Source organism: Enhydra lutris, unplaced genomic scaffold, assembly GCF_002288905.1.
Source record: "Enhydra lutris kenyoni isolate GAN:26980312 unplaced genomic scaffold, ASM228890v2 scaffoldscaffold66, whole genome shotgun sequence".
Lineage (NCBI taxonomy): Eukaryota > Metazoa > Chordata > Mammalia > Carnivora > Mustelidae > Enhydra > Enhydra lutris.
Window position 1 is genome coordinate 15,849,844 of NW_019154150.1, and position 23,282 is coordinate 15,873,125.

Genomic DNA, 23,282 nt, shown 5'->3' on the forward strand with positions numbered 1-23,282 from the left:
GGGTGGCTCAGTCAGTTAGGAGGCTGCCTTCAGTTCAGGTCCTGATCCGGAGTCCTGGGATCCAGCCCCACATCGGGCTCCCTGCTCAGCGGGGAGTCTGCTTCTCCCTTTGAGTCCCCCTACCCCTGCTCTTGCTCTCTCTCTCTCTCTCTACCCCCCTCCCTCAAATAAATAAATAAAATCTTTCAGGGAAAAAAAAAAGAAGCCTGATGCTGAGATGAAACCTTTTTCCAGAATTCTAGGAATTGTCTCCAAAAATGTGGTAAGTCCCTGTGTAGGACACTGAACTGTGGATCCACCCAGGTATGGGGCACAGGCAGAAAAGAAGCCCTCTTCCTACCTAGGGGCTGCTTCTCTTGTTGCCAAGATGGAACACACCTTCAAACAGTGTTTTTAGGGAGCCATAGAGGAATGTTATGGAGTGAACACCTTGAAATACTTGTAAAGAAGCACATTGGGGCTCTCCCATCCCATTTCTCGATGTGGCTAAACAGTGCTAAAAACAAAATAGGCACATTCTCTTTCAGACTGTCCAGTGACTGGGAACGTGAAACGACTGGGGTGGTTCTGGTAAAGCTACAACTATTTGTATCGTTTGCAGAATTCCTGCCTCCAGTCTGGACAAGAAGAATGAGATCTTTATAGTCATCGAGAACTCACTGGAATTTGTACATTCTTCAGAGTTTTGTGTTTTGTTTTGATAAAGAACAATGTGTATCGATGTGCAGTCAATGGCGAGGAGCAGAAAACTTAATTTAAACAGGTCTTAACCAGTACGGAAAATATCTTTCAGAAGAAGCCTGGGTGAGGTGGTTCTGTGATGGTCAGAGTTTGGTGGCTCAGTGGTACTATCAAGCACCCAGACTCTCTCCGTGTTTTTCTGCCCATCCATCTTCTGCTGTGAGTTTTTATCCTTAGGATTAACCATTTATGGTGTAGCAAGATGGAGGCAACATGTCCAGACATCACCCACTTGCACGACTATGTCTAAAGGCCCGAAGAGAAGAGATTGTGTATTTCTCTGTTCCTAAGGAGTTCCTTCTTCCCAGAAGCCCCTCAGTGGACCTCACCTACTTGTCTTTTACTAGAAGACTTTAAATGCCTCTTTCTAAATCACTTACGTGCAGAATGGCATTACTGAAGAAATGGCCTAAAGTAATCCAAATTCCTCTCCTTACGTGGGAACACCCTTTGGAGCATATAGTCTTCTGTTATTGGAACAGATTGGTTTTATAGCAGGAGAAGGGCTACTGTCCTGGGGTTCAACAGTGTCTGTCATAAGCTGGTTGAGGATTGGGCCCCAGCTAGGGGAAATAAAATTCCCATTTAAGAAAGTTTCACAGGCCTGACTACCCCCAAAACAATGTAACATAGAAAAACTAATGATTTTGATGTTTAAATTATAATTGTATAAGTAATGGGTACCATAAAAAATTGGTTTAATAAAATATGGAAAACACTGTTCTTTTCCTGAGATCTTTGCATTTGGCTACTGTTAATTATTGAAATACGTCAAGCACTAGAAGTACGAAAGATCATATCCTGTTGTAGACACCACCCAGCTTTAGAGCCTAACTTTTTACCAGATTTTCTTGAAAGGGCCTTGTTTAAAACAGAAAATGAAGTTTCACTTGTGAAGTACCACCACCTCAAATTTTGCTCTTTTTACTTTTCCAAAGGCAAACACTACCTTGAATTTGGTGGCTGTCTTTCCTGCTTTGTGGTCTTTGCTCTGTATAGAGATGTACCCATAAGCAATGTACAACATGGTATCTAGGCTGTATTTATCCTTTTACAGATGGCTTGCTTCAATTCTGAAATTCATCTGATACATGCAGCTCTAACTCATTCACTTCAACTACTACTTGGTATTCCATTGAACAGATATGCCACAATTTACTTACCTCTCCTCTGTGGATAGAAGGCTTTTAATGTGGTTTATTTTTGACCGTTTCAACCAGTATTGCAGTGAACATATTGGAACATCTCACGCATGTGTGCAAGAGTATATATAGAGCGTGTACTTAGAAATAAAACTGTTAGGTCACAGGGTGGGTGCAATTCCCACATGGCGAAATAGTTCCAAATGGTCTCCAAAGTGGAGACTTCTCAGCAGCGTACAGGGGTGCTTGTTTACTTATTCTTGTCTTGCACTAGTTTTAGTTTGGCTGAACAGGTGATCTCTCATTTGATTGTATACTCTCCTTTCTACTGGTGAGCCTGATCATCTTCTCATTTGGTTGTTGACCTTTTAGGCTTCCCCACATCAAAGAGTTATTCGTTCATATCCTTTGCCTTTCTTTCACATTGAAGTCGTTTTTGGGTTTTGTTTTTGGTTTTTTTTTTTTTTTAACTTATTTGAGAACTCTTGACATGTTATGGATGTTATCCTTTGTTAGTAATAAGCCTTGGAAATAAATCTTCTCAAAGTCTATATATTTTAACTTTGTGTCTTTGCTTATTGATTCTTGTTACCTCAAGGTGAGAGATGTTCTCTGCTTTCTAAGATGTTTAAAGATTTGCATTTTAGGGGCGCCTGGGTGGCTCAGTGGTTTAAGCCTCTGCCTTCGGCTCAGGTCATGATCTCAGGGTCCTGGGATTGAGCCCCGCATCGGGCTCTCTGCTCTGCAGGGAGCCTGCTTCCCCCCCCCCCCCACTTTCTCTTTCAGATTTATCCTAGGTACTTTATTTCTGCAGGTTTCCGGAATGGGATCTTTATTTTTAAAATTGTGTATTCTGGTTAGAATAGTGGAGTGGGGGGCTGCCTGGGTGGCTCAGTGGGTTAAGCCTCTGCCTTCAGCTCAGGTCCTGATCTCAGGGTTCTGGGATCGAGTCCCGCATCGGGCTCTCTGCTGGGCGGGGAGCCTGCTTCCTCCTCTCTCTCTCTCTCTCTGCTTGTGATCTCTCTCTGTGTCAAATAAATAAAATCTTAAAAAAAAAAAAAAAAAGAATAGTGGAGTGGGATTGTGATAGATTGTTACCAATCTTGAATCCAGCACTGTTGCTGGCATCTCTTGTTACTTCTGAGAATTTGTGGCTTCTTGTAGGATGTCTGACATCCTGGATTTATTTGTGTCCTTGTGGCATTTTTTAAAGTATTTTATTTATTTGAGAGAGTGAGAGAGAATGAGGGAGAGCATGAGTGGGGGAGGGGAAAAGGAAGAGGGAGAAGCAGACTCCCCATGGGGCTTGATCCTGGGACCCTGAGATCATGACCTGAGCTGAAGGCAGTTGCTTAACCAACTGAGCCACCCAGGCATCCCTGTCCTTCTGTCCTTCTGTCCTTTAACCTGTTCCTCTCCCTTCCCCATGTTTCCTCTAAACTAAAAGATCACTTTAAAGGCTTGCTTAAAATCAGATTAGTCTTTTCCTTTTGTCAAGGTTTTCTTGTGGGTGATGGTGTGGACTTCACCAGGCTCTCAATCAAGCCTGCACTCGCTGTACCCTTCGTGGTTGGGGGGCTGACATCAATCCCATCAACTTTATTAGTTCAAAGTTTCCATCCCTTGACCTTTCTCTACATCTGTTATCAGAAGTTGCAAAGTGGTGGCTGTCACTCCTGCCGCGTTTGTTAGCTAAAATTCTTCAGTGATGCTCCTCACACTTGTAGCACGCATATCTGACGTTCTACAAACAACGATAATCTGTACTCCTCATCTCTTGAACCCATACTAAGACCTTAGAAGTAACGCCCGTCAGTTCTTCCTGTCTAGAGCACTGTCACGGCCTAGCAGTTTTTACTTCATCGTGTTTTAACACCTCCCTCGCCTCCCATGTGTTCATCTCAGTACCTCTCTCTAGATGTGGTTGCTTCACGTAACCATGGGTATGACACAAACATTGTGCCTGGAATTACGGGGGGTGGGGGCGGCGCACTCACTGGATTATGTCGTCACTAGTCCAGGCCGGGGTGGCCCAAACACCCGAACGTACAGCTAAGCCGTCAGTGACAGCCCAGGAGCCAGCATACGGATGTTGTGCACTGGATCTCGGGGAGATGCACTCTGGCTAGAAGTCCCATGAGTTCAGCCCATTGCACAGGGTGTCCACGGCTATGGGCCATGACCCGGCTATAGCGTTGCACAGGACCTGCTCGCCTATGGGCTGTTTCATCACGGATTCTCGCCAGCTGGCTTATTTGACAGGTGAGACCTTCCTCACACCAGCAGTTCATTAGGGCAAACACCTGTTAGTGAAGATGGTTAAAAGCTCAGGGTCTGGCCCTTCATCAGAAGATCCATTTTCTTCTCAGGAGAGGACTTTCTGGATCTTGTCCCACCTGTGGAATCTAGCTCAGAGGTGCCAGATGAGAATGTCAAGTTGGAAACGGTTTGGTTTAGGGCCCTGGATGCCAGCGGTTGCCTCGCGGCAGCAAGAGAAAACCCTCAAATTCCAGGGCTCACAGGCCCAGAAGCCCAGGAGTTTCCATCACCGGAGGCCAGTCAGCTGTGCGATCCATCAGACACCTGTAGTTCCTTGAGGTCTGGGGGAGACAGAGGTTCTAGGGTATGGCATTGCCTGAATCGCCCCTAAGATTTCCTTGTTGGGGCCCTCCCTCAAACAGAGGCCTATCTGCTGACTTGGGGCGGAGGCTGTAGGAATATCCCCAGGCTTGAGACGTACTGTCTCCAATAGCTAGTATGCAAAGAAGCCAGTTTTGGTGCAGGGCCACTTATTTTGTGGTTGGTGGCTACTACAAAATTTGTCTTTTTTTTTTTAAGATTTTATTTATTTATTTGACAGATCACAAGTAGGCAGAGAGGCAGACAGAGAGAGAGGAGGAAGCAGGCTCCTGGCTAAGCAGAAAGCCCGATGCGGGGCTCGATCCCAGGACCCTGGGATCATGACCTGAGCCGAAGGCAGAGGCTTTAACCCACTGAGCCACCCAGGCGCCCCCCGCCCTTTTTTAAGATTTTTCATTTATTCATGAGAGCCAGAGGGAGAAGCAGGCTCCCCGTTGAGCAAGGAGCCCAACTTGGGACTCGATCCTAGAAACGTGGGATCATGACCTCAGCCGAAGGCAGACGCTTAACCGACTCAGCCACCCAGGTCCAGTTTGTCCTAACTTGATTGTGAAATAGCTCCATGAGCTGTGATACAGCTTCCAAGAGGATCACTTGGAAGGCAGGTCACTTGGATTTCGTCCTCATTTAGGGCCCACCGGCTTTCAGCAGCTGGGCTTGGGTGGCATGTAATGCAGCAAGAGCAGTTTTCTCTGTGGAGCCTTTATGGAAATGCATAACCACGGGGAGTTCACATCATTCTACCGGTGTCCCATGCACTGATGCTCTGTCACCGGAGAATTTGGAGCAATCCAGGTATACTGCTGGATGCTGTGGGGGGAAGGCACATTCCCCCACTCCATGCCCCTACCCCCACCCCTAAGGAGATCTGAAAATCAAGTATTAGCAATGCTGGTAGTGGCTGCAAACCAAGAACCAGGTATGATAGGTAGCAACCCATTCATTCACTTTGATGATGTCACGTACTGTTGGAATGGACAGGACCGTGTTCTTTAAGCTTCCACGGTCTGGCTTCCATTGAAGCCAGCTTCCATTGGCTGGCCTGGGTGTCCCATTGAAAGGAAGCTCGGAAGCTTCACACAGCACCCCTGGCTATACGAAACTTGTGCGAGAAGACAGTGTACTTTTTCTTCTCCCAGGAAAAGGCACAAAGTTTTCCATCATCATGCTTGGCAAGCTACATGGGTAAACACCGTTCTGGGCTCAGCCTCTGACTGACCCTTAGATGAACTACCAACAGAGGTCGCCATGAGTGCGTCCTGTGAGCGGGTTCTTGCAAAAGAGCCACGAGCAGAGTCCAGACCAAAAAACAAAATGCCCCACAAAACCACCAAACTACAGCCAGTATCTAATAAATTGAGGAATATTTGGGGCTTCCTTCAGAGTGGGTAGAAGCCGGAGACCCCATCCCATACCTGATTCTTGTCCCATGGCTAATTAGTGCAGTCGGAATGGGATCAGCTCAGATTGAGGTCTTTGCTCCACAGGAGCTGTGAAATCCGCCCCAGGTTTTCACTTCTGCTGGCCTGTGCACCCTCAGAGCCCCCAGCCAGTCCTACTTCGCCTGGCCTTCTCATTCTGTCTTCCCTTGACTCTTAATCATAAAACACATGGACATGTAAAAGCTTCCCCCACCCCCAGCCCCCAGGGGCTGCTTTTTTTTCTGGCGTTCAGTGGCCTCATTACCCAGGATTTTTATTTCGTAGGAAATCCACGTCTTGTTCAAATGATTTGTCTGTTTGAAAATTTTGGTGGCGTTCTGCCCCGCCCACCCCAGAGCCTTCCTGGTCTTTCTCTCCAGATCCCTCGCCATTCACCTCTCGCCAGGGCTCTGTTTTTCATTGTTAGGCCACTTGCACCCAAGTGAATGATGAGATGCACTGCACAGTGCTTTGACCATTGGAGTTCTTTCCCCTCACCTTGTCTTCCAAGGCCACACCCGAATAAGGCTATTCATGCATCCCCCTCGTAATTCCTGCTTGTGCCCACATACCCAGCCCAATGAACGAACCACCCCATGTGGCAGGAGTGAAGCTGGGAAGGAGAGAGCCAACAGGATGATGCCTTACCGAGTTGGCCACCCCTGTGTGATTCTTGCCTTGGTCCCACGGAACTGTCTTGGAGAAGTGATCTTGGAGAAGTGACGTAAAACCTGTCTCAGAACAGTTTTGTCCTGGGAAAGGAGAACAGATGTATCCCCTGACTCCTACGTCCCAGCAGGTAGGGTAGGGTAGGCACTGTCCAGCACTTGCGGGTTACACATATGGGTGCTGGCTGGGGTCCCTGGCAACGTCCACAGGAAATCTCCCACATGAGAGTCCACAGGCATCAGTGGAGGTCTGGAGCACAGCTGTGTTACGATGGCATGAAGTTGGTCACAGCCCTTGCAGGACTGGCACTACGGCGATGGCTTGTATCAAGACACACATGAGGCCCGGAGGATGAAAGTGTTGCGTAAAGGAGGGAAAGGGGTGTCTGTTACAGCAACATTAACAGTAAGAGAATGAAGTCCCAAAAGATTACGGAGGGCGTGGTGACCGCTTCATTTAACTACAAATAACTACTGTAGTTATATGCACTTTCTAGACAATCCATATAACTGCAATAGAGCTATAGAATAAGAAAAGCAAAGATGTGAATGGAAGGGTCGGCAGGTTATGCTGGAAGGAGCTGGGAAGGGGTGAGGAAACGGAAAGTTTTGCAATCACAGTTCAAGGTTAAACGTTGCGCTGCGCCCCGCTGCCACAAGAGGGCGCGCGCTACTAGGTGAGGAAGCGCCCGGCGGCCACCTGCGCGGCCATCGGGTTTTGTTTTTGCCAAAGGAAAGTTGGGGCCAGCTGCGAGAGGGGTGGCAGGGCACCCCGGGGAGGGCCCCCGCCCCACGGGTTTCGAGAGGAAGCAGGTGCCGGCACGCGAAGCCTCGACGCGCGCCGGCCTCAGCCCTGACTTCCTGCTGCCCCGCACCCTCCTTCCCTGGGCCCCGCAGGGGCGCAAACCGAGGGCCCGCGGGGCTGCGCGAAGCCTCCGCACGGGTGTGGTTCGGCCTGAAGCGCGTCATTTTGAGAGTTCGTTTGGCAGCCTTTAGAACCCAGGAAATGTTTAGCCTGAAAATCCAGACTGGCCCTTCTTCTCTCGGGCACTTGGGGCAGCTGGCAGCCCTGGGCTGCCGTCCCCTCCACGTGCACACCCCCTTCCCTGGGCAGTGCGGTCTTTCATAGTTTGGGTCAGATGGATATTCAGCGGGACCGTTATTCTGGCTGCTAGCGCCGGTCAGAACCAAGCCGAGGGGTGCACTCGATACCGCGACATTTCCTTTTTTGCACAACTCGGCGTGGAGTTAACCCCGGTCTTTCTCGTTTGTGTAATTCTCGTGTACGAAAAACACGACAGTAAAACCCCAGCGAGCCACCAGTCGCCTCATCCACCTTACAAGGTCCACAGGCTCCAGTTCCCCTCCCGGTGGCCTTCAAGAGGAGGCCCCTCAGGGTCCCCTCCGCCGGGCTGGGGCTGGTTGCTCTGGCCAGGACCCAGGAGCCCAGCCTGGCAGCTCCCTTCCTCTCAGGGGGTTCGGAACGTTGGTTTTTTTTGTTTGTTTGTTTGTTTTTAAACAGAAATCCCCCTTCTCAGTCTAAACCATATGGAAACTCCACTATATAAAACAGGAAATAGGATATTAGTATAAATAACCAATTTATAGTTATATATACTGTAAGAACGGGATTAATTTGAAAAGCCCCCAGTTTGGCGTGTATGACCTCTTCTCTGGATTCATTCCCGTGCTTTGTCTTGGCTGTGCAGGGACAGAGAAATTCTGGCTCCATCCAGGACACAGCAGGTTCGGAGACACTTGACTCACACGCTTGGCATCTTCCTCACTTAAGGGCGAAAGGCCAGGGTCCCCTGAGGCTGCCCAAGGTGAGGGAGCCTGTGGGGGTGGCAGGAGGGTCGAGGGGTTCTAGTGTCAGTGTTTGTTACGGAGAATGGAGAGTGTGTGATTTAAGGGGTTAACACATTTTGCACATAAAATCAGACCTCCATGAGCCGCCTGAAGCACCCCCGAGGGCTCATAGGATTTTCAAAGTGCTGGTTGCTGTGGAGAGGGCCCAAAGACCCTTGTTTCCATGGCAACAAAGTTAGCTTTTCATGCTGGGGAGGTGGCCTGAGTGGGAGATGGTGGCACAGGGAATGGGCCAGCTCTGGGTCATCTGAGCATCCTGGCTGGAGGGCTGAACAGGTAAATGTGTCTGGAAGGGAAGCTTCTAGCACATGGCTGCAAGCAGAAGGAGTGTGTCAGGCCAGGACCTCCCTCAGGAGCACACTTGTTTCCTTCTCTGGGCTTATCTGCAGACACCACAGCCAACTGTCTGTGGATGAAGCCAGCTGGCCTAGGCCGGCTCCGCCCTGGCCATTCCCGAGGCCCCCAGGGCACAGTGGTCACAGGCCAGGCCCAGGAGAGGGCCAGATCTGGCCTCAAATCCCAGCCCTTTCGCCAGCCTGGTTTCCCACTCAGCTCCCTCCCTGGGTCCCTGCTCCACTGCCAGTCTGTTCAGGGTAGGTGCGGGGCATTTTACTGTAGCCCAGAGCAGCCCGCTGGAGAGAACCACACCAAGCCTGTCTCAGAGGGCCTCTCCAAGCAAGTTTTTCTTGTGGGTGGCAGAGGCTTCCCCGAGAGAGAGCATCACCCTCCATCTTCCTTCCCTCCCTCCCTCCCTCCTCAAGACTTGTAAGGCAGGCCCAAGGAGGCTCTGCTTGCCAGGGAGCTGGCTTCCTGTGGGAGAGGCTGTGAGCAGACCAGCTTTGGCCTCGTCTCCCAGTGCCCCCTCGAGCCACAGGTGCCAACATGCTTCTCTGGGGGCTCAGGTTGGCCCCTGACTCCCTGTCCTCCCTCCAGGGCCCAGTCTTCCTTCCTCTCGCATCTTTACTGCCCAGTGGGTCACTTCCCACTGGGAGCTGGGGAGCTGGCGGTGGAGTCTGGGTTACACACAGGCACCACCCCTGGACTGAGCAGTCTCACACCCACACCCTGCAGCCTCAGTTCTCTAGCACCGGTTAGCACATGGCACCGGCCATGCTGCCAGCACGGGCTGGGTGGCACCTGGGGCTCTGTCTTCCCCCACACCCCAGGTAGCTCTCCCAGCTGCTGAGGTGCCTAGACAGAATGCCTTGTAGTGCGTTTTTGTTTTTTTTTAATTGTGGTAAAAGATACATAAAACTTATCAGTTTAACCATTTTTAGGGGTGCGGTGGCATTAATTGTGTTGTTGGGCAGCCACCGCCACCATCCAACTCCAGAACATTTCATTCTTCCCAAATGGAACTGTACCCATTAAACATGAACTCCCTGGTCCCCTGCCCCTGGTCCCTGGCCGCAATTCTGTCTCTGACTTGTAACTTCTACAGGAACCTCCTGTAAACGGCATCAGACAGTTCTTGTCCTTGGTTGTCTGGCTTATTTCACTCAGTATCATGTCTTTGAGGTTCCTCATGTTGTAGTATGTTCCAGAATCTCCTACCGTATTTTTTTTTTAAAGGGCTGCTTGCGTGGCTCTTGAATACTGCTTTCTGTTTGTGTGTGAACAGTACTGGCTTCCACCCTTCACCACTAATTTACTCTGAAAATATGCAAATCTGCCTCTGCTGTTCTCCTTCCCCGGGGAGGGGGTGGTGTGCACACACATGGGTGGGGCCCCCAGGCTTCCCATGAGCTCTGTGGGCCCCATCACTCTACTCCTGGTTGACAGCCTCGGTTAATGAGAAATCCTTGTGCAACTGGCCAAGTCAATTATTTTATTACAAAACACACACACACCCCTACACAGACACACACACACACACACACAGACACACACACAATGGGAATTAAGGCTGAGGCCCGAAAGGAGCCAGGATCTCCGATCTGGGGACAGGCTGACCAGACTGCTTCTGCAGATGTGCCTCACTTAAGAAAGAGGGTCTCTCCCAGAGGGGCTTTCCAAGCTAGATAAATTAGGAGATGGCTTGGTTTCTATAAGGGGACTTAAGGCGGCTTCACTCCCCCTGAGGAATGTGAAGCAGAAGCAGATTTAGGCAGGCGTTTCCAGAAACCCCTCCTTCGTGTGTTAAGTGGGGTCATCGGTCCCTGAGGCAGTTGGTTCCCAAAGCAGGAGGGAGAGACCGGATCTCCCTGGAGGCTGGTCTTCTTTTCTAGGCGGGGAGGACTATTCTCCAAGGACTGGAAAGAGGCTCGGTGTGGCTCCAGAGCCCAGGACACCCTCCTGCGTGGACAGGGCTTTGGCACAGGAGCTCAGGGTCAAAAGCCCTTCATGGGGGCTGGCCCACTGACCCTCCTGTCTGCAGGGCCTTCAGCGGGGCCAGCCTGGGGTGGCGTCACACAGCTGCATCTTGGGAAGGAAATGGCAAAGTTAGGCAGCTGGCAGGGCAGGGCCCACAGAGAAGCCACACAGCAGGGGGCCGAGCCTAAGTTGGGCTCAGTGCACTTCCTCCCCAACCCAGCACCAACCGCCCTTGGAGTGATTTTAGTCTTTCTGAATACACTTCTCAAAGAGAAAAAAATTCAGTAGTGCGAGGAGGATTTCTCTTCCTGCTCCCCCTCTCCGCCCAGGTATATCCTCAGAGGGACTTGAACTGCCTAAGCTCCTTCTTTCGGCTCTTCCTTCCCGAATTTTAAGCCCTATGTTTCTGCCAATATTTACACATGTATCACCTTCAGCTGTTACCTAGTAACACTCTTCTCTACTTTTCATCCTTCATTTTTTCTTTCCTTAAACAGCTTGACCGAGATATACTCCAGGTACCATACAACCCACCCATCTAAAGTGCACACTTCTAAGGTTTCCACATGTTTACAGGACGGCACAAGCACTCACCGCCACAATGTGAAAATGTTTTGTCACTTCCAAAAGAGGCCCCCTGCCCATCTGCCGTCCCGTCCCCCAGCCCCTGGTCACCCCCCACCCCATGCCCTCCCCGCCATCTACTTTCTGCCTCCTGGGATGAGTCTATTCGACACATTTCCCATCAATGGGATCCTACAGCCTGTGGTCTTTTGTGCCTGGGTCTCTGCCCTCAGCGTCCTGTTAACTTTCTGTCAGCAGCTTCTGGAAGGAAATGGAAGCTCTGATGAAACAAGCCCTCCGCGGGGCAGCTCGACCCCCAGACTGTACATGCTCTGCTATTTTGTAGTGTATTCTTTTAAAGGAAAGAAGAACAGAGGAAGGAAGGCTGGAGTAGGGAAGGGAACTAATCGACATTGTTGACTCAAGGTCTCAGCAGTGTTACTTCTAGTAATGTATTCTAAAGAGAGACAGTATCAGGGATGAGTATGGGGCTATATTTACAAGGATGTTCTTTACAACACTGCTTAGTAGCAAAGAGTTAAAAAAACAAACCAAATGAAACAATGACCCCAAGTAGGAGACAAACTATGACACAGACATGCAGAGGGGTCAGTGCCACACCATGCAGTCATTAAAAGTGAGGGAGAAGAAGGGGCTTGGCTGTCTCAGTCAGTGGAGCGTGTGACTCTTGATCTCGGGGTTGTGAGTTTGAGTCGCACGTTGGGTACAGAGGTCACTTAAAAATAAAATCTTGGGGCGCCTGGGTGGCTCAATGGGTTAATCCTCTGCCTTCGGCTCAGGTCATGATCTCAGAGTCCTGGGATTGATCCCTGCATTGGGCTCTCTGCTTAGCAGGGAGCCTGCTTCCCCGCCCCTCTCTGCCTGCCTCTCTGCCTACTTGTGATCTGTCAAAATCTTTAAAAAAGGGGCGCCTGGGTGGCTCAGTGGGTTAAAGCCTCTGCCTTCGGCTCAGGTCATGATCTCAGGGTCCTGGAATCGAACCCCGCATCGGGCTCTCTGCTTGGCAGGGAGCCTGCTTCCCCTTCTCTCTCTCTGCCTGCTTGTGATCTCTGTCAAATAAATAAATAAAATCTTAAAAAAAAATCTTTAAAAAAAATAAAAATTAAAGGATAAAATCTTAAAAGTGGATGAATGAATGAATTCATAAATAAACTCTAAAAAAAAAGAAAAACATGTTGGAGAAGAAATCTTCAACCATGTGGGGAAAACGCCTGATAGGCAGTTAAGTAGGAGAACAAGAGCATGTCACAATAACACAGAAAGTCGGATCCTTTAATAAAAGCAACATATATATCTATAGATCTTTATACCTATCTATGTATCTTTATATCTGTCCATCCATCCCTCCATCCAGAGAAAGGAAATACTAGAAGGACAGACACCCAGCAGCTGTTCTTCCTGGGTAATGTGATAACACATGGTTTTCATGAAATTTTTTTTTTCTTTATGTGCACTTTGTAAATTCTCTGCACTTCATCTTTGTCATTAGGAAACTGATTTAAAGAAAATGCTTCAGCATTAGAGGCGGACATGTGAGGGTGTCCCGGGTGTGGAAATGAGGCAAGGGCAGAGGGTCTTGGGTTCCACCTTTCCACCTGGGCCCCACGCCTCAAGGCCTCCCCTGCAGTGGGGCCCTTCCCTGTTGCTGACTGGACTCCACAACAGGCTGTCCTCCCGTTCCCCAGCAGAGGGAACTTTTTTTTTTTTTTAAGATTTATTTATTTATTTGACAGATTACAAGTAAGCAGAGAGGCAGGCAGGGAGGGGGGTGGGAAGCAGGCTCCCTGCTGAGCAGAGAGCCCGATGCGGGGCTCGATCCCAGGACCCTGGGATCATGACCTGAGCCTAAGGCAGAGGCTTTAACCCACTGAGCCACCCAGGCGCCCCAAGCAGAGGGAACTTTCAGAGACCGCCGGTGTTCGGACAAGCGGAACTCACCTGTTGACTGGGTCACACATGAGATCTTGTAGGACATCCAGATGCTCGCCAGGCAGAGGAAGGTGGCCACAAAACCAAAGATCTGCACAGGACAGGGAGGAAAGGAAGTTCCGAGGCCCAGGGCCAATCACTCAGGCTGTCCTTTATGTTTCTCATTCCTGTATGAGCTGTGGCCCAGAGGGAGCCTGGGGAATCAGAGTGACCTGACACCTGGTCCTTGCTCAGGTGCAGGGCTGGTCCCCAGGCCTCCCCCAGCAGGGCCCTGGCTCAGGCCTGGCCCTCAGGCTCTGGCCTCCACCTCCTGGCCCTCCTCACTCCAGGCAACTTCAGGGCCCACGTTCGGGTTTGTATTTACAACTGAGCTAAGGCCAAGACACTGCACAAGACCGTTACTGGACTAACGAACGAGGAAAAGGTGGAACTGTACATTTCAGTTGGGGTTTTTACATTTCTAACGTTCAAATGGATTTTACTGATGGGAGAGGGTTGCATTTCATTCAAAACGGCTTTCTGTTCTGTCTTGCTGTATAGCTGTGTACTAATAGCCAGAATCCGAGGCCTTGATACACGGTTTTATGTTTGCACACATTTCCACAATCGTAGACTAAAATCAGTTGAGGCAGCGCTCCTTCCCTTTCTGAGGCTCCCCGCCGTGCTGAAGTGGCTAACCTCGCTGACCTAGGAAAGCTGACCCAGCCCAGTCCAGCTTCATTTAAAGAGGAACGCGGCCCCCAGAGAGGAAAAGGGCCTCAGGGCAGGGCTCCTCTGATGATCCAGAGAGAAGTGGGTGCACCCTCTGGTGTCTGTCTGGCCCTTCGAAGCCTGACGCCACTTCCTCACCTGTGAACACCTGCAGTAGCTCTAATTTACTGACCACCTACTCTGTGCCCAGCTGTGTTCTAAGCCCATTAGGGGTGCTGTTCCCTTCCACTCCCACCACTCTGCTAGGTGGAGGCTGCTGTTACTTCCCGTCTCCCTCATCTGGCAGCTGAAGACATGGAGGGACAGCAAGTCAACTCCTTTGCCCAGGGCCACGAGCCAGCGAGGGCCGGACATGGGATGTGGGCCCTAGGAACCTGGCTCCAGAGCCCAGGTCGACTGTAGCCCGGGTGTTCCTGGACTCGCCACTGGCTTCAGGCTGGTGACGTGGCCACAACCATGAGCTGACGTGCAGCAAGAAGAGCCCGGGAGCAGCCAGAGACCAAGGGCACGGTCTCCGAGGGCCTGGTTCGATTTTCAAGCCCAGCTGCTGGTTTACAGAAGCAGCTGCCTCCTCTCCTTCCCCTCCCCCAGGCCCCTTTCCTTGGCTCCTTTTGTACCGATTGTCTACAGCACATAATTAGCCTACTGGAGCCCATCCTGGCCCCTCATTGTTCTGCACAATTAGCACATGAGATGCCATCCCAGGCTCCTACTGTCTGCACTGCATAATTGAATAGTTTATTATATCGCTACATCACGCTCTTCTGGATGACAATGCCTTGTTTGCTCATTGTTTCATGGGCCTTAGCTTTGACTCTACACTGGGTGACCCTTTTCTTATAAGCAAGGACCGTATCTTTTAATTTATTCTGGCTTCCCCTGGCCAAGGCTTTGTCCTAGGCACCAAGATGGTGTATGATAAATGGGGCTTACTGGGATTCCAGGGCTTACAAACACGGGTGGGGCAACCTGAATCATAAAACCCAGCAGGAAACTCCCCATGCACCAGTCTCTGTGTCTCCCTCAGCCGCCTGCCTGTCCTGGGGCGGGTAGGAAGCTGGGGTGGTGGCCACCCCTCTCACTGCGGACTGGGGGGTGTGGGGGCACTTAAGCTCATGAGTGTTCAGAGACTTGGTGGCCTGCCGTATCCATGTGTTGCCTGTTCCCACCTTTGGAGGACAGACCCCACCCCTCAGTGGAATTCCAGGCATTTAACCCACTCCCAGCCCCAAGTCTGGAGACTTTTGCTAACATGTAAATGAAAGAGTGATTGTCCCATAAAGCTTTTCTTAAAATTCATTTAAAAAATGAAAGGTGCCTGGGTGGCTCAGTCAGTTAAGCATCCGACTTGATTTTGGCTCAGGTCATGACCTCAGAGTTGTGAGAGGGAGTCCCGGGACGACATGGAGCCTGCTTAAGATTGTCTCTCTCTTCCTCCGTGCCTCCCCTGCCTTCACATGCACCTGCTCTCTCTCCCTCTCTCTCTAAAAAAAAAAAACTCATTTAAAAAATTTAATCTGCTCAATAGTGAGGCAAATCAGGCCACCCAACTGTAACCAATTAGCCGAATCAGAAATCAGATAACAGTAATCTATAAGCCTTTTAAAAATAAATACATATACACATACATACCCCTGTATGTATATTTGCATAGGTGTGGTAAACGATGCTCCCACATCACTGTATTTTTAAACATTTCCATGCTTTTATTCAGGCTATCAGATGGATTAGTTTACACCTTTTAAAGGTCTAGGAGTGTTGTTTCTTGACCTGAATACTGTTACAAATAAGGACCAGCAAAGCTAGGACTCATGGCAGGTATCACTGACGGATCACATGTGCTCTTCCCCTGGGCCCCAAAGAGGCCTTGGGATCTTTGCATAGCTCTGAGGCAGCCATCAACGAATGACCCGAATGGCCCCCTGATGTAAGGAGTGGCTGGCTGAGGGAGGGCCGGGCCACTGGGGCCATTTGAGTGTGCCAGGAACCCTGACCAGCCACCTGCTGAGACCCTTTGCTGTGGGCCCGGCTCTTTGGAGGCTGCTGTTGGCTGGATCAAGGTGGGTTCTGATGAGTACTTTTCTGGGGAAGAAAGTCCCCAGGAAACAATCCCCTCACTGCCCATCAGGAAGAAAATGCTCTAGAAGTGAATTCATTTGTGAAGGTTCCCTGAGACCATCCTTACCGCTCCAGCTACCAGCCCGCTCTGGCTGTAACTCTTGGAGGCTGCCACAATGGAGGCGATCAGGAGGATGAGGGTACCAATCAAATAGTGCAGAAGTTCCTGGGTACAAAAACAAAGCAAAGCAGTGGGTCGGGAGGTCCACTCCTGGTTCTCAGAGACAACTGGGCACAGAAGAGAGGAACAGAGGGGAGGGAGTAATACCACCTCTTCTCCTCATGGCATCCTGACAGGAGCGGTTAGCTCACAGGGAGCAGACGCGGAAGGCTGGCCAGGATGAGGCCCCGCAAGACAGAAAAGGAGCTGGGCAGGCAGCCAGAGAGATGACAGAGAGAAAGAACACTTATCGTGTGAGGAGAGATATCCACTAAGGTCTGCTCCACTCCTGAGAGCACTCTGTAGACAGTACCCTGACCTCTGCCAAAGCTACTGAAAGCAAACAGCTTCTCACAACTCCCAGGCTATGGAGTTTAAAGGAAAACGCCAGCTCTGAGAAGCAAAGCCCCTTCAAGAGGTGTGTACCTTTCCCTGCTTCAGAGAAAGTTCTGGGCTAACGACGTGCTGGCTTTGCTGGCTGCCTGGAGTGCCGCCCGCTCTGGGAACAGTTTTAGGTGTGGACTTGAGGAGCTGGCCCCGTCAGACTTGGGAGTCAGAGCTTACAGTGAGGTCAGGGGCCTTCTGTGAAGTGCTTGTGGGGCTGGGGAGAGCTGACTTTCTGGCCCCTAATAAGCCTCCTCGCTTTGTCCTCATTTCATCTTCTCTCTTCTCTGTTCTCCAGAAGTGTGCCCTCAGGCCACACTGCTGAGGAGTGTGTTAGCCGGGCAGATTCCACCTCCGCTTCCATCCATCTGCACCCCATTCAGCCCCCCGGGCTCAAAACAGCATCCCCGCAGGCCGTGAATGAGGCTGAAGCTCTGTCATTCAGCAGCAGGGTAAGGCTTCCATTTTCTTCCTTCTTCCTCCCCATTAAACACCAGATCAGAGAACTGGGGCTTAGGGCCACAAGAGGACTCCCTCTGAATCCGGAGCGCATTCATTTTTAGTTGTCTTCCATGAGGATCCAGAAATTAGTTCTTCGCAAAGTTCTGCCCATCAGGGCAGGCACCTATTAAATTTTGGAAAAGCATTCCACTTTTAAGCTGCAGCTCATCTGAAAGTTGTGCAAAATCAAAGACCCCTATTTCTCCTTTAGTGACTAGAAAGGACTATCAGAAGGTAGACCACAGAGATTTTTGACTGAAGAGCAGATTAGTAACTGAAGTTCCCTACCTCCAAGATTCTCAAACGAAAGGAATACGACACGGGGTAGAGAAAACTGACTTGAGAGACTGCTAAATGGAAAGTGCCTCCACAGTACCCCATCAAAAATGTGGGGCTGAGCTTACCTTCCAACACATACTCCTCCATTCCTGCCCCCAGCCTTTTTCTCTCCTGTGGGAATCTCTCCTCCAGCTGCTTCATTATCAGCATCATTATCAAAAGAAGCAGAAAGGTGCCATAACTTTGGAACACAAAAGAAGTGTCTCTCAAAATAACATAGTAGGTAATAATATTGAATGTGAATAATTCAACAATCCAATCAAGAAGTGGAGGTTGTCAGATTGGTTCTTTAAGAAAAAGATAACAGGGGTGCCTGGGTGACTCAGTTAAGTGTCTCAGCTTGGGTCTTGATCTCACAGTCATGAGTTCAAGCCCCATGTTGGGCTTCCCACTGGGTGTGAAGCCTACTTAAAAAAAAATCCAACTACATGCTGTCTGTTGGAGAAACACTTTATACTCAAAGATGCAAATAGACTGAAAGCAGAAAGAAGGAAAAGAGAGGTCATTCAAACAGCAACCAAAAGAATGCTGGAGTCGTTCTACTAGTATCAGGCAAAAATTTCAAAACAAAAATGTTACCAGAGATAAAGAGAGATATTCTACAAGGACAAAAACGGCAATCTATCAGGAAAACCGAACAATCACAAACAGGTATTCACCTAGTAACAAAGCAACAAAATACATGAAGCAAAAACTTGGCAAAATGAAGGGAGAAATAGGTAATTCAAAAATAACAGCTGGAGACTTTAGTACCCCTCTTTCAATGATGTGTGGAACAACGAGGGAGAAGACCAAGAAGGAAACAGAAGACTCAATGCTGTAAGACAACTAGACCTAATAGACATCGATAAAACACTCTACCCAACAACAGAACATACATTCTTCTCAAATGCATGTAAGATATTCTCCAGGAGACACTATATGCTAAACCATAAAACAAACCTCAACAAATGTGAAGGATTAAAATAATATGAAGTATGTTATTCAACTACAACAAAATGAAATTAGAAAGCAAGAGCAGAAAGAATTTTGGGAAACCCACAAATATGTAGAAATTAACACATTCCTAACTACTGGGTCAATCAAATGCAGAATCGCAAGGGAAATTAGAAAGTACCTGGAGGTGAATAAAGAGGAAGACACAATATACTAAAAATTATGGGATGCAACTAAAGCAGTGCTCAGAAAGAAATGTATAGCTGTGCATACCTACATTTAAAAGGAAGAAAGTTTTCAAATTAAAAACCTAATCTTCACCTTAAGACACTGGAAAAAGAAGAGCAAACTAAACCTAAAAGCAAGAAGGGGAAAAAAAGGACTGAAGCAGAAATTATGATAGGGAACAGAAGAACAATAGGGAAAACTAGTGACACCAACACTGGTTCTTTGACATGATCTTTTTTGATCTACAAAATAGCCAAACCTTTAGCTAGACTGATCAAGAAAAAAAAGAGAGAGAATAGATGACCATATTCAAATGACCAGAATCAGAAATGAAAGAGGGGACATCACTATGGATCTTACAGAGAAGTAAAAAGGATTTTAAAGGAATACCATGAACATTATATACCAATTAGAAAACTTAGATGAAATAGACATATTCCTGTAAAGACACACCACTGAAAATGACTCAGGCAGAAATAAACAATCTGAACAGATCTATAACAAGTCAAGTTTGAGTTAATAATAATAATAAATTACCCACAGAAAAAACCCAGGCTCAGATGCCTTCATTGCAAAATTCTACCAAGCATTTAAAGAAGAATTAATACCAATTCTTCATAAACTCTTCTAAAAAATATAAGAGATGGTAAAATGTCCAAAACTACTCTGAGACCAGTATTACCCTGATAACAAAACCAAAGACATCACAAGAAAACCACAGACCAATATCTCTTATGAATACAAATATAAAAATCCTCAACAATACACTAGCAAACCAAATCCTATAGCTACATATAAACTGAATTATATATCATGACCAAAAAGAATTTATCCTAGGGATGCAAATGTGTGATCCACATATGAAAATCAACGTAACATACCATATTAATAGAATATTAAGGGGAAAACCCCCAAATGATTATTTCAATGAAGAAAAAGCATCTGATAAAATCTAACACTTTTTCATGATAAAAACAGGGGTGCCTGGGTGGCTCAGTAGTTAAGCGTCTGCCTTCGGCTCAGGTCATGATCCCAGGGTCCTGGGATTGAGCCCCGCATCAGGCTCACTGCTCAGTGGGAGTCTGCTTCTCCCTCTCCTACTCCCCCTGCTTGTATTCCCTCTCTCTTTGTCTCTTTCTCTGTCAAATAAATAAACAAAATACTAAACAAATAAATAAACACATTCAACAAAGTAGGACTGTAAGTTAACTTCTTCACTCTGATAAAGGACATCTACAAAAATCCATAACATCATATTTAACGATGTTATGATGGAATGCTTTCCTCCTAAGATCAAGAACAAGAAACGATGGTGTGGTCTTGCCACTTCAGTATTCATCTGATTTCTTGCAGTAAGACAAGAAAATGAAATAAAAGGTATCCAGATTGGAAGGGAATATGAAACTATCTCTATTCATAGATGGCATAATCTTATATAAAATCCTAAGGAATCCATTAACAATCTGTTAGATCTAAAATGAGTTCAGCAAGGCTAACGATATAAGATCAATATACAAAAATCTCTTGTATTTCTACCCACTTGCAATGAACAATCCCAGAATGAAATGAAGAAAGTAATTACATTTGAAATATCATCAAAAAGAATAAGATACGTAGGAACAAATTTAAGCTCCCCTCCCCCAAAAAACACAAAACTTATACTCTGAAAACTACAAAATGTTGTTGAAAGAAATCAAATATCTAAATAAATGGGAAAACCTTCCATGTTCCTAGGTCACAAGACTTAATATTGTTAAGATGGCAATATCAAATCAATCTATAGATTCAATGATTTGTATTAGAATCACACTGACTTCTTTGCAGAAACTAAAAAGCTGGGACACGTGGGTGGCTCAGTGGGTTAAGTCTCTGCCTTCGGCTCAGGTCATGATCTCAGGGTCCTGGGATTGAGCCCTATATCGGGCTTTCTGCTCAGCAGGAAGCCTGCTTCTCCCTCTCTCACTCCCCCTGCTTATGTTCCCTCTCTCCCTGTCTCTCTGTCAAATTAATAAAATCTTAAAAAAAAGAAACTAAAAAGCTGATTCTAAAATTCATATGGAATTTCAAAAATCCAAAACAATCCTAAAAACATGGGAAGATTCATAATTCCTAATTTCAAAACTGGCTACAAACCTACAGCAATCGAGACAGTGGGTAAGATCAAAGCAAGAGTCCAGATGTAAATCCATGTGTTTACGATCAACTAATTTTCAGCAAGGATGCCAAGACAATTCAATGGGGAAAGAACAGTCTTCCCAACAAATGGTGCTGGGACAACTGTATAATTACCTCGAAAAGAATGAAGTTGAATCCTTATCTCACACTAGACATGAAAATTAATTCAAAACAGACTGAATATCTAAATGTAACAAACTATAAGAAGAAAACATAGAGGCACACCTTCATGATCTTGGATTTGGCAATTTTTTTTAGATTTTATACCCACTTTTTTATACCAAAAAAAGAAAAGCGGTTACATTAGATCTCATCAAAATTAAAAACTTGTGCTTTAACGGACACTATCAAGAAAATGAAAAACAACCAACAGAATGGGAGAAAATGTCTCCCAATCATTTATCTGATAAGGGACTAAAATATACAAAGGACTCTGAGAACTGAGAAATAAAAGGACAACCTAATCCAAAACCAGCCAAAGGATCTGTACAGACTTGTCTCTGCAGAAAATTCACAAATGGCCAAGAAGCTCTTCAAAAGATGACTGACATCAACAGTCTTTAGAGAAATACAAATCAAAACCATGAGCTACCACTCCACATTCGCTAGCATGACTAAAATCAGAAGGTCAGAAAATAATGAGTGTTGAGAAGGCTGTGGAGACACTGAAACCCTCATACACTGCCGATGGGAATGTCAACTGGGCAGCCACTGTGGAAAAGAGTCCAGCCGCTCTTCAAACAATGAGACATAGTTAGCATGGGGTCCCACAGTTCTACTCTCAGGTATCTTCCCAAGCAAAATGAAAACATGTCCACACCAAAGACTTGTAAACACGAATGTTCACATCAGTGTTAGTCATAACAGCCCAAAGGTGGAAATGACCCAAATGTCCATCCATGATGAACGAATAAACAAGAAATGGTCTGTCCTTCCAATGGACTATGACTTGGCTATGAAACAAATGAAGTACTGGCCTACGCTATGACAGAGATAAGCCATGAAAACACTCTGCTGAGTGTAAGAAGCCAGTCACAGAAGAGCACACATGTGATTCCACTTACAGGAAACACCTAGAACAGGAAGATCCACAAGACAGAAAGTAGATCAGTGGTTGCTTTCAGGCTAGAGAAGTTGAGAGGTGGGAGTGTTGGCTAAAGGCAATGGGGTTTCTTTCTGAGGTGAGGAAAATGTTCTAAAATTGACTGTGGTGATGCTTGCACAACGCTGGGAGTATGCTAAAATCCGCTGAATTGTACACTTTAAGTGGGCAATCAGGCATGCGAACTATATGTCCATCAGGCTATTTAAATAAATAATAGAATGGGAAGAAAAACATCCTGGAAACTTCTGAAATCTTTCCTCGGACTCTACTGTCCCATTTAACTGAAAAATCTTGTCACAACAGTATGACCACCCATGGCCTTTATCAGCTTCCTCCTCTCACCTCATGCACACAGATGTCCCCTTTTCTGTCCCTCGAGAAAGCGCATGAGAGCTTTCTTGTCCCTGGAAGAAACCGGCAGGACACGGGCAGCGATGCCCGCCAGACAGTGAGCAGTTCAGGGCTGCAGCAGGAAGAGATGATGTGGGGGGACTGTGGGGGAAGGGCGGATGGGACAGACTCAGTCGGGTCTCAGGGCCCCAGCTCCTAACCTGACCTCTGGGAGCCCAGAGTGGGGCCAGGCCACCCCCTTACCGACAGGGGCCAGCTGATGCACGTGAGCAAGCGGTAGAGGCGGAACAGGTGCACCAGATAAAAGACGAGGATCATTATCAAGTTGCAGATGGTGACCACTTGGAAGTAGCTGTAGGCACTGTAGCTGTGCCACACGGAGCTCCTCACGCAGATGAAGGCGATCAGCAGAGTGACCTGGGACGGAGATACAGACACGTCAGACACAGGCCCGCCCACGACGGACGCCCAGGGAACCAGCAACAGCAGCCCGCCGAGGAACTGCTGCACTTCTGGCGATTTTCTGACAAACTAGCCGCGAGGCCGGAAAGGGCCAAGTTCCCAGAGTGCACGCTTTTAAGGCTGAAGTCCATTATGTTTGCCTCAGACAGAGGGCAGGAACGCAGGAAAATAACCAAGCAGAATCATTCCATTTATTTCCCTATTAGGTGGAACTGTAGGAAGTTGCCAATATTGGACGGTTTTTGACCCACAAAGATGGCGATTCCTATGTCACAAGTTATCAGCTGGCGGATGGTAAGTTACCATTTATTGATGCCTGATGTACATGATCTCCTGGAGGCCTCACAGAAATCTGCCAGGGAGAGGATATCACCCCCATGTTCATATTTGGGAAACTGAGGTACACCGGTTCAGTAATTAGTCCAAGGCTACCCAGCTCATCAGCGGTGGAGGTGGGATTCAAAACCCAAGTCTGTCTGACTCCAGGGACCTGTTCCTCCATGT

The 23,282-nt window shown here is 47.8% G+C and overlaps 1 protein-coding gene across 1 annotated transcript in view; it reads right to left on the minus strand.

Moving 5' to 3' along the window:
• Nucleotides 1–9,735: 9,735 nt before the first annotated feature.
• Nucleotides 9,736–23,282, minus strand: part of LOC111159094 (CKLF like MARVEL transmembrane domain containing 7) — a 62,234-nt gene continuing 48,687 nt past the window's right edge. Inside the window, exons 2-5 of the mRNA XM_022521493.1 lie at nt 22,560–22,733; nt 16,205–16,303; nt 13,318–13,399; nt 9,736–10,902 (exon numbers count right to left, since the gene is read on the minus strand). Of these exons, the coding sequence (XP_022377201.1) occupies nt 10,889–10,902; nt 13,318–13,399; nt 16,205–16,303; nt 22,560–22,733 (369 nt within the window). The 3' untranslated portion in view covers nt 9,736–10,888. The remainder of the gene's footprint in view (nt 10,903–13,317; nt 13,400–16,204; nt 16,304–22,559; nt 22,734–23,282) is intronic.